Here is a 12,145-nt window from a genome sequence, read left to right as displayed (position 1 = left end):
TGCTGGTGATTACATATTATTAGAAACTTTCAAATACACATAATTTTACAAAGATCCACTTATCCAAAAATCAACAATTGTAGTAACTACTTATTATTTAATATAATCATCCCATTGGCTTGGAAAATCTCTTCACGTCAATCATAGTCTTTTTTTGCAAAATTTAAAATGATAGATCTTTTTTTGTAAAAATATAAACGTATGGCTCAAGTTTTACTTAAAAAATAAATAAATTATAATTACAACTTGGAATTTGGTATCATACTTCTCGTAGAATTTGAGATGTAAAATTGAAATTGAAATATTTGTTCATATTTGATGATCAAACGGTGATTCTAAATCCGTTGCATTGGCTTATTTTACATGTTTTTATGTCAAAATAGATTGAAGAATATTTAGGGGGCTGTATCGAACTTTACATATTCATTAGGGACCTTTCTCTCAAACCTATATAACCCTTTTTTACACGTAGGGTTCTATCATCTTTCTTCATTATTCTACACTCTCCTTTCATTCAACCCACCAGAAAGTATCAAACTCCTTATCCACATCAACAACAATGGTAGGTTTCGAACTCGGTTCCGTCCCCTTCAATCCCGACGGATGGGGTCCACCGGATTCCTCAATCTCCGTTCCAAACCAAATCTCCAACGCCCCATTCGGTCCTTTCTCTCGCTCCGACAAACTGGGTCGGATCGCTGACTGGACCCGTTCCCTCTCTAACCGACCCGGCTCCAACTCCAAACAAAACCCGACCGACGCCGCTTTCGATTTCTCCGGTGATGACTCATTCGCTACACTCGCTGCCGATGAAGACTCTTCTTTCCGTTTAGTCGACACGTCAGCTAAATCACATCATCACGGTGGACCCCACCGCCCGAAATTCAATCCTAGGTGGCGGTTTAATCCTCATCATAATCGCTCTCAGTTGCCTCAACGGAGAGATGAAGAAGTCGAAGCGAAAAAGAGAGAACAAGAGAAAGAAAGAGCGAGAAGAGATCGGTTGTATAATCTTAATAGGTCAGGTACTAATGCTGGTCAAAGAAGAGAGTCTTCGGTTTTTAAGTCATCTGTTGATATTCAACCTGAATGGAATATGCTTGATCAGATACCTTTTTCGACCTTCTCGAAGCTTTCTTTCACTGTATCAGAGCCTGAGGATTTGCTGATTTGTGGTGGGTTGGAGTTTTACGACAGGTCTTATGATAGGATTTCACCGAAGAATGAACGACGTTTGGAGAGGTTTAAGAATAAGAATTTCTTTAAAGTTACTACTACTGATGATCCTGTTATTCGTCGTTTAGCTAATGAGGATAAAGCTACTGTTTTCGCAACCGATACGATTTTGTCTACTTTAATGTGTGCTCCTAGGAGTGTTTATTCGTGGGATATTGTTGTTCAGCGTGTTGGGAATAAGTTGTTTTTCGATAAGCGTGATGGGTCGCAGCTGGATTTGCTGTCCGTGCATGAAACTTCACAAGAACCATTGCCTGATGTGAAGGAAGATATTAATTCAGCTCATTCGTTGAGTGTTGAGGCGGCTTATATTAATCAGAATTTCTCGCAACAGGTGTTGATGAGAGATGGGAAGAAGTTGAGTTATGATGAGCCAAACCCGTTTGCAACTGAAGGGGAAGAAGCGGCATCGGTCGCTTATCGATACAGGAGGTGGAAGTTGGATAACGATACGTATTTGGTTGCGCGATGTGAAGTGCAGAGTGTAGCTGAAGTGAACAATCAGAGATCATTCTTGACTTTGAATGCGTTGAACGAGTTTGATCCGAAGTACTCTGGGGTTGATTGGAGGCTGAAGCTTGAGACACAAAGGGGTGCTGTGTTAGCTACCGAGTTAAAGAATAACGCGAATAAACTCGCAAAGTGGACTGCACAATCACTGTTAGCTAATGCTGATATGATGAAGTTGGGTTACGTATCGAGAGTTCATCCTAGGGATCATTTTAACCATGTGATATTAGCTGTTGTAGGATACAAGCCTAAGGACTTTGCTACGCAAATCAATTTGAACACATCAAACATGTGGGGTATTGTGAAGAGTATTGTGGACTTGTGTATGAAGTTGAGTGAAGGGAAATATGTGCTTGTTAAGGACCCAACTAAGCCACAGGTTAGAATTTACGAGGTCCCGCCAGATGCATTTGAGAATGATTATGTTGAGGAGCCATTGCCAGAAGATGAACAGGTTCAGCCTCCTACAGAGGATGCACAAGGTGCAGAGGCAAATGGGGCTGCAAATGAAGTAGTAGAGGAAAAGGAGGTTACTACTGAAGCTGCTGCATAAGGGTAATCTCTTCCTGCTGTTGTAGTTTTAAGAGTAATTGCTAAATTAATTTTAGAATAATTGTTTTTTGATGATATGCCTATGATTTACTTACTTTGTTACTTATTTTCATATTTGCAATTTCTAATACAAACACTTCTCATGGATAATGTTGTTTCTTTGAAGAGGGTGAGAAATTGTTCATTCATACATATAGCTTGAAGTGGATATTATCCTCACTTTATTTTTTGTCCCAAGAATCATTTGTTGTGCTCAAAGGTGATCTGCTTGAAATTATTGAGAACCACTTTTCTATTATGACTTCTCTGCCACATAATTGCCTATTTATTTGTTTATTATCTAAGGATATGTTAATAGTCTTCTATAATTCACTAGTTTGCAGTCTCTTAAAAGGAGGAAACTTAATCATTAAATTTTTAAATGAGATTATTGAAGACTTAATAAAAAAACTTAGAAGACTCGATAAAATTGGAGAACCATGGGATATTGAAACTTGAAACACCTTGGTGTCAATGTCAATTTAGGTGGGTCTTCATTGGGAAAAAGGACATTTCATGATAAAAGTGGAATTTGCATTGGAGACTATACAGGACTTCTTTTTGAGAGATAAATACAAGACTCGTGCTTGCTTTCAACTACTTCACCCCTATTTATGAAAAAAGAAGAAGTAGTCCTTAGTTACATGATTTAACAAGAAATTACAACAATGCCGAGAACTGTGAAAGAAACCATCTCTAATTTTGTCCTCTATATGCGCTACTTGCACCTTCTGACAAATGTAATCATTCTGATCGTAGCTAATCTTGTATGACCACACATCCATCTCGCATCTCTGCAACACCCATCTTGTGGATATTGGGCTTTAGAGGACATGACAAGAAATTGCTTCAAAGAGTTTTTACAAGACAAACCTATATGCAATAAGATGAACTTTTAATACCTTTGCCCCTCTTAAAGATGGACTTGTTGATATTTACATTGAGGGACTTGTAGATGCGCGTGTTAAAGCAATGACCGAGGTTAGGATGTAATCCATGACACAGGGCGCATCTTCATGTAGTCACTCATGGGACAATCATGGGTTGCGACCTATGATTCATGGGACAATCTTATTATGCTGTGTTACGTCTGTATATTAGCAGCACCTATAGAAGCTGTACTTTAGCTCTTTGTTCTACTGCATGGGTATGCAGTATATGCGTGCCAACTAGAAGAGTCAAAGAGTGTAGACAAATGTACCCTAACAGATGCTAAAAGAGCAGCTTAATGTAAAGCAGAATCAATCTCCCTTCTTGAAGCTAGTTATGGCAGTTCCTTGGATCTGCTTTTAGTAGGAGTCTTGTGGATCACTTCATCTATGCATCCATGTACATGCTCCCCTTTTCCTTCCCTCAGGTTCTTGTGCAATTTGATTTTTAAAGTGGTTATTGCTTGAGCCAAATAGCTGCAGCGCTCATTCGTAAGGTCTGTAGTGTTTACCTGTGGCCTTGTGGAAAATTTGACATATTTGTATCAAACAACATGCGGTTCTCAAGTTTCTCGTTTCTGTGCCATATTTGAATAATGTGCCTTAGTTGATTAATGAGTGGTTGCAATCAATGGCTATATAAACCTTATTATTAGTGGTGGTTTAACCATATAAATCCTCACTTCAGCTAAACCATTCTTTGAGGGCAGACTCTTGTTTCTATAATGTAATTTGGGATTTCTACAAAGGAAGATTGTATAAAGAATGCCAATTTTCTTTCCTTGATAATCCGCTTCTTTCTTCCGGTTTGAATATGCTAATTGTTTTAATTGCCATCCAGGTTTTCCGGGAACAAAGTGGTACTGCTTAAACCTCTTGTAGATCTTGAGCTTTCTCTTATCAACAGCTTTGTGAGGTGAATTTGCTCGTGTCTCTGCGATCAGATTAGAAAGGGGAAGGCATCTTGTCGAGAGCTTTTTCCCATCTTATCAAACTTGCTCAGCTTCGTTTCTCCCACCCATTTTTGTGGTTTTGATGAGTTTGGACCTTTTGTCAAGGCTAATTTTGTGATAGGATTCTCTTTTAATTTAATGTTTTAAAGAATGCATTTTGACTATATATTTGATTCTAAGGTGTAATGGATTATTGACCTTTTAGCCCTGGGGAGTTTTCTCTAATGGTAAGAGTGCAATGGTTGATGTGCGGTTTGGACGCATGTCACGGGTTAGAACTGTGCTGCAGTATTAAGTGGGATTGGTAGAGGCGTGGTGTTGCACTATTCATCGAGTTCTGAACCGTGTGCCCCTAGATTGGGAATTTCTCGGTTATAAAGAGAGAGATTAAAGGAATCGCCCTTCTAGATTTTTGTGGTGTGTCATGGTAGCTTCAGAGGGTGACGGTGTAAATAAATTTGCAAGAGCAGCTATATTATGGAACTCTTGGAAAATGAATCTTATGGTTGACGATCTGTAAAGTGGAATTATGGAACTCTTTAGAATACATATTTCAAGAGAAAGTGCTCTTCGTCCTTGATGAGAATGATTAGTATCATTAGCAAGAGCTCGAGATTTGCTTCCTGTACGTAGACGGGTTATTTTCAACTGCTAGAGATCAAATATTACTAAATACTGTGAAGGTCGATGTGAAATACAAGACCACAGAGTTTAACGATCCTTTGAATCTCCTCAATTGGCATTCATATTGAGTTATTTTATAATGATAAAAATTAGTTACTATTTATAGGAAAATTTATAAGTTCGTGACTATTTGAGAAATTAACTTAATAAGTTTGTACAAAATATGTGTTTGGATCGGCGTAATTTCTTCTTTAAATTTTGCGAGTGTTCAAAAAAAATTTGTCTGAAAAGAAAAAGTGACCCTTTTGCCAATAGTTTTCAAATATGTTTCCACAAACCTACCTGAATTTAGCTGACCTTTTTTGAAACCCAAAGGAGCTTAATTGGGCCTAAATCGATGTCTAAAGACTTTAAACCCTCCCGAATTACTACGTACTACTCTATAAGGGCTCGTTTGGTATGATGAATAAGAAAAAATAGTCCTGGGATAAAATTTAGTATCGCCTTATCTCATGTTTGGTTGGAATAAAAACTCGAAATAACTAATTTCGGGATTAGTTATTCCGGGATTATAGTGTTTTTTTTATCCACCTTGGAGGTGGAATAACTAATCTCGGGATAAGTTGTTTCCAACCAAACGAGCCCTAAGAGTCTAGGAAGTAGGTCATTGTCGAAATGCCCGCTTCGTACCGAGGGTAATTTGGTCATTTAGTGTCTACCGTGCTTTTCACTATGCTCTTTCTTTTTGTACAATTCGATTTAGGAAATGTGTACTTCAGAAGTTTTTCCTCTATTTCCCATCCTGTCCTTGTACGGGTAATGCATCGAGTTGTCATCCTTTTTGAGAAGGCTTATTTGCTCTCCCTTTTTCACTTTTTTTACAATAAATGCATTGATGTACTTTGGTAAATCTACCAAATATCTGAGGCCTTTTCAACGCCTAAAAAGGCATAAGACTTGCTGATGTCACGGGTAAGTCATAAAAAAATTTAAGGGGTCGTTCGGTGCAAAAACAAAAGTTCAATATGCTCTCGGGAGACATGAAGCACAATATACTCCCTCTGGATAAAAGCATTTAGAAGCACAGAGATTAGCATTATACTCCTTTTCTCTGGATAAAAAAAAGTGTCCACTTATTAAATCAAGAAACAATTAATCTTATCTTTTCAGATTTTCTCCTATTAAGTGTATGCGATCAAATCTCAATGTCTACTTAATTAGGGATAATTAAGTCAATTTACATATTTTTTTTTCTTGGAGTGAGTAGTTTTTTAAAAGGTGTGCAAATAGCTAAGTGAAGTCTTTTTTTGATCCAGAGGGAGTAGGTATTAGTGGAAATTATAATGCAAAGATTAGTAATGCAAGAAATGTGATGCTATAATTACTGATGCATGAATTAGTATTGCAATTAATTTGCAAACGTTATATTAATTAATAGTGATTTTTAACAGAGAATATCAAATTTATTGTCTTTAAATTGCTTTCGAATTTAATGAAATAAAAAGAAAAAAATTATGTTAACATTCAAATATTGGACCCGTGCTAACCACGTCTAGTAGACTCGGGGAAATGGACAGCAATTATGGAATTAAAATGTTGTAAGACTTACACAACTAAACACAAGCAACGTGAACAACAATCTGAAATTGGAACTATTGGTCCAAGCTCGCGGTTTACTTTAGAAACAGTGAGCCTCCCATAAATGAAAGCCACATGGACAAAACTGTTGACAAAAACAAGAAACACTCGAAAACAACCCCTACTGCCACCGCTTATACAGAAGTTATTTTTAGTGGAAAGGGTCAAAAATACCCCTGTTCTGAGAAAAGAGTTAAAAATATTAATTTGGGTTAAAAATATCCCTTTCGTCATTAAAGTTTTCAAATATACTCTTGTTTTAATGAAAATCTCCAAAATAATTCAATTTCATTTTTAAACCCGCTTCATATAAACCCGACCCAACTAAATAAAAAACCCATGTGAGTTACCCGCTCTTGTGCCTAGTGGCTCCAAATGTAGGATTCAGAAACAAGTTGGTCGCATATGAGTTTTTTATGTAGTTGAGTCGGGTTTAAATAGATCAGGTTTAAAAATAAAATCGGGTTGTTTTGAGGGATTTGGGGATTTCTCTAAAGATAGGGTATATTTGAAAATTTTAATGACGGGAGGGTGTTTTTGACCCAAATTTATAACGAAGGATATTTTTAGCACTTTTTCCAAAGTAAAGGGGCATTTTTAACCTTTTTCCCTTTTTTTATTATGTACGTCTGCAAACACACATATTTTACTTGTTACCTAGTCTAATATCACAGGTAAAATTCGGGAAGAATAGAGGGTAGCAGATCTTATTTTTATCTCATAAGGAATAGAAAAGTTGTTCTCGGCAAATACATAGTTTACTTCATTAAATTAATATAAATACAGAGCGTAACTAGTATTAGTATACACCCTCTCCCCACGCAAAACCCAAAGATGCTCTAGGTTCACCACTTTTCTCCTGATTCAACTGCTTTTGTTTGCCCCTTGTTTTCTTGCATTAATATCACACACGAAAGATTAAGTCAAACCGGTTGATTGTTTTAAGAAATACAAGCAATTTTGGTGGGCCGCCAGTATCTTTTTAATATTCAACTACTTTTGGTTGCTTATAAGTGGGAACTTGTGTGTCCTAACTTCATTGCGTCAAGCAAAGGCAAATCTTGAAACATTTCATTGAAAACTTAGAAAATAGCTCTAATGGCTTCTCTCGTTCTTTTGTTATCTGAGCTCCTTAGACATGAAAATACTGATTATTTAACCTCATCTCTAGCTTCTTCATCTTCTTCAGCTGCTAATTCTTGTGCTATTGTTGCTGCCAAAGGAGTTCAATCATTTCCCAACAAAAGGGTATCCAACAATTCGTCAAGTAGCTTCAATGGTGACTTCGGAATGGATGAGGAATTAGAAGAACTTCCCAGGATTTGTGTTGATTTAGTTTGGCCTTAAGAGTATTGTATCTTGTAATATTCAATGCTTTGCATCACCAATTAATTAATGTGACCACGTTTTCTTTCTGGTGGAAATGAACCTAATTGCTTTACTGTTTTTGTCATTCCATTTATTTTCCTTTACGTATGACTGTTTTGTTTTATGTGATATATTTTTTTTATTAGTTCATACAACAAAATAGTGTATATTTTAATATGGGAGAATAACACTTTTAGTCCTTTAAGTTATAACTATATTCCTGTTTTTGATTCCTGTATAATTTGACTAAGCATATTTAACTTTCAATTAATATAAACGTGTGTTTAGTCTCTCAAACTAACGGAAGTTAAAAACTTAACGGAATTAATATTTTTAAAACGTTTGAAAGCTTACAAAACAAAGCAAAAGAGAAGGTAAATTAGGTATTGTGGAAGCTAGGCCGAGGCCGCCATTGACAATTATTGAATACGATGTGCTTCGCTGAACTTAAAAAATCATGAAATCATAATCAAATGGATCGAAAAGTTTTCTTGCTCACCCTCTTGCTCTTCATTTTTTTTTTTGGTTGTTATAAACTTCCAAGATAGGTGAGATTTTCATGAAAGAAATCAGGGATGAGAATAATCTTAGTATGTAAGGACTGAGGAGCTTCGATCTATTATTTGCTTTTATATTAAATCTTCCGCTGCCGCTAAAGGAAATGGTTCACAGATCGTTGAAACCATCTAGACCAACATTCTGTTTGCTGGCTTGGCACGTTTAGGCAAAAGCAATTATGTAGATGGACTTATTTTGAGGTTTTGGACGTAAAATAGATGGCTTAGGGAACACAGGCTACATAAAGTTTGTCAGATTCTATTTACTTTTACACATTGACAAATATGTAGAAATGCAGATGTGGTTCTTTGTTTAACAACTTAAGTTTTTAACTTCCGATATTTTGAGGGACTAAAATCATACGTTTATATTAATTGTTAAATATGTTCAGCCAAATTACACAGAGACAAAAACTGAAATATAGCTATAACTGAAGGACTAAAATCGCCATTCTCCCTTTTAATATTTGAAAAAATATTAAACTTCAAATTTTTTATTTTACTTTTAAATGATATATTTTTCTGGTCACAGTATTCTTATTGATGGATTTAGGAACAAGTTTCAATTTTATTTTTATCACGCCAATTAAATTAGTGTAATGTACAGTAAGTGCTCCAAAATAAGAAGAGTTGCGTGCAACAACCAACAATGCTTCATGAATTCGACCAGTACTCAAGCTTTGGTTCAAGTCTTAATAACCATGTAAAATGGACATTAACAATATTCAATGCCGTTGAGACAATCAGTATCAACTCAAACTACATAATTGCAGCAAATGGTTCATGGAGTCATGGGCATTCTATCCCTTTTAATGACTCTTTCCTTGAAAATTATGTGTATACTTGAAAATTCGGGAGCGGATATATTTGAGATAGTGATGATATTTTGTTGTATTTAATTATTTATAACATTGGAGTATTGTACCAATTATTTCAGTTTACTTATGTATTTTTTATGCATGTTTACGATTTATGTATTAATTCAATTGATATAATCTTAGTAGATTTTTATATTTACGCATGTGCAATTATTTATAATATTGGAATTTCTTATGTATTATTTCGGTATAGTTGGGCATATTTTATAATAACAAAATATATATTTCTTACACTGATGTAGCACTATAGGTATAATAGCTAGTATAGATGTGTATACCACTACCACAATCTACGGTCCAATGATCGAAGAAAGAAGAATTAACATATTAGATATAACCCATGCAAGAAGAAGAGAATCAGATTATGTAATAGAAAATAATTGGGAGAATCGTGTTAATAGAAGAAAAATTGTATAATCAGCAATCGAGATTGGAAAAATCAGTAGAGAACCGTTCAGAGATGTTCAAGAGAAAAGAGTGAATTTCTTACTCGATACGTATCCCATAATTAGTGGGATACAAATATTACAACTAGGTTTTTTATTAATTTATTCAATTAACGTGCTATATTTATTATTAAATCTGCTATAACTGTAACGTTTAAAAGATTTTTTCATATATATAAGTCCTAAAAGCTTTATACAGCACAAAAGTTCCTAAATTATATTCCACAAAGAAACTCAAGTAAAGCTTACTTTTTTGAACCTCAATTAAGCTTAAATGAGTCAAAAAAGATGTCTAACCCCCCGAATTGACCAAAGAAAATGGACTGCAAGACTGCAGCTAAATCAAAAAAAGTTACCAATAAGTGTTGTGGTGGAATAAATAGGCTTTCTTCACTCTTAATTAGAGATATCAATTTCGAGCTTTGGGATAAAAAAACCCGTTTAGGAAGCGCTTTGCTTGAATGAACCTTCCGCAAAGCCAATTCAGATAAATCAGCGCCTAATTAATGAAAATATCAAACAGCTAGTGAAAAGCCAAAAAGAAAACGGTTGTAAAAATTACTCCATCCGTCTCAAAGCTTGTCATGTTTTTCACTTACGCACCCTTTAAGAAGATATATTACTAATTAGGAGAGGTGTTTGACTATTTTATTATTATATAGAGATAAGGGTAAAAAACACACCCCAACTATCACTGTTTTTTTAGTTTCATACCTCAACTATTAGAAGGTTGAGAAAACTACCTAAACTATCACTATTTAATTTGCAAAACACACCTCAAATTATTCTTGAATAGCATGTGATCTACACTCTCTATTTTATATAAAAATGTTGTCAAGAGTTATGCATGTGGATAAATAATGGCACAATGGCACCTGCATGGAAATTAAAAAAAACTATTTATTTTAAAAAACAAACTGAAAAATAATATTTTTTGTAAAAAAATATCAAAAATTGTAGAAAATAAAAAAATAGTTTAAAATTGGAAAAGTTTTTTTTTTTAAAAGAAAACTGATTATTTAGTTTTCACATTTAAAAAAAAAAATCAACTTTCCCATTTTTTAAATCATTTTTTCTGATTTTCTAAATTTTTTGATATTTTTTTACAATTTTTTTTTTTTTAATCCAGATTTTTGTTTTTTTTTAAAATGCTGATTTTTTTAATAAAATAATACAGTTTTTTTATAAAAAAAAAACATTTTTTTAATAAAAAATATTATTTTTTAATTTCCATGTAGGTGCCATCATAGCATTACTTATGCCACGTGGACAAATTTTTTGAGAAAATTTCAGCTTCACTTGCCTTTTGGAGAGTGAGTTCACACATTTAGTTCAGGTGTGTTTTGCAAACTACATAGTGATAGTTTAAGTAGTTTTCTCAACCTTATGATAGTTTAGGTATAAAACTAAAAACAAAAGTGATAGTTAGGGTAAAAGTGAAAATTTACTCTATTTAAGTATCTTACAAGGTGTTTGTAATCTTCAAGAATAACTATTGTTAAGGATAAAATGAGAAAAAATAATTAATTTTATTTTAAATTCTAAAATCTAAATTATTGTGAGCAGTGGCGGATCCAGGATTTTCATTCAGGGTGTTCGGAAAAAAGAAGAAGCTAAATATACACTGTAGTTTTTTACCGAGAGTGTTCAAAAGTTAATATATACACATAAACACATAAAATTTACCTTATATATACACTGTAATTTTTTTGCCGAGGGTTAAACACCCTGGCCACCAAGTAGATCTGCCCCTGATTGTGAGACATACATTTTTAATAAGAATGACAATTGTTTTGAGAGGGGGAGTACAAGCAACCGCACAAAAAAACTGTAAAATAGAACAAGCGGCACAGGCTCGTGGTTTTTCACTTCTCAGAAACAGCTAGCGGTGGCTGACCCTCCATAAATGAAAGCCACATAGACAAATATTTATATTTATATAAGTATGTATGATTATTAATTCAGAATGCAGTAAAGATTTGAAAGGATTAGAATTTCGAATTCTGGCTCTGACACATTTACGCTTTGAATTTTTTTATTTAATATATGCTAAATAGATTAGTTTAATTTGCAAAGTTAATATAAAGACAAGTACATATTACTAAATGAATTGTGATTAGATCATAATGACATATTCAAAGATACGAATCATTTCCTAGTTAAAATAATATAAACACCAAGTGTAACTAAATTCTTTACGTATACACCCGCGAGTCCGGAGCCAAAATGGGTTATTTTTGCAGCTATTAGGCCAAAATAGTATGCTTTTTTTTTTTAGACCAAAATGGGTATTTCGTTGGATAACCAACGAAATACCCACACTCACACTGTTCCGGTGCTGAAATTTTCTCAAAAAATGCAACAATTCATTCGGCACCGGAACAGTGTGAGTATGGGTATTTCGTTGGTTATCCA

General features: G+C 34.3%; 1 protein-coding gene across 2 annotated transcripts; it reads left to right on the top strand.

Annotated features, from left to right (window-relative positions):
* Positions 1-479: 479 nt before the first annotated feature.
* On the top strand, positions 480-4,423 carry LOC132621091 (eukaryotic translation initiation factor 3 subunit D-like). Of its 2 annotated transcripts, none has more exons than XM_060335243.1 (2): positions 480-2,301; positions 2,824-4,056. In XM_060335243.1, the coding sequence occupies exon 1, from the start codon at positions 560-562 to the stop codon at positions 2,297-2,299; it is 1,740 nt and encodes a 579-aa protein (XP_060191226.1). In that variant the 5' UTR covers positions 480-559; the 3' UTR covers positions 2,300-2,301; positions 2,824-4,056. The 2 variants fall into 2 exon arrangements, with proteins under 2 accessions (XP_060191226.1, XP_060191225.1); XM_060335242.1 differs by lacking the exon at positions 2,824-4,056 and adding an exon at positions 4,108-4,423 and having other exon boundaries at positions 481-2,301.
* The last annotated feature ends 7,722 nt before the right edge of the window (positions 4,424-12,145 follow it).

Source organism: Lycium barbarum, chromosome 12, assembly GCF_019175385.1.
Source record: "Lycium barbarum isolate Lr01 chromosome 12, ASM1917538v2, whole genome shotgun sequence".
Classification (NCBI taxonomy): domain Eukaryota; kingdom Viridiplantae; phylum Streptophyta; class Magnoliopsida; order Solanales; family Solanaceae; genus Lycium; species Lycium barbarum.
Note: the sequence above shows the minus strand (reverse complement) of the source record. Positions and strands in the feature narration are given on the sequence as shown.

Bases quoted from the DNA above. Each gene is read 5' to 3' on its own strand.
- LOC132621091 (XM_060335242.1), top strand. From the start codon at position 560: ATGGTAGGTTTCGAACTCGGTTCCGTCCCCTTCAATCCCGACGGATGG.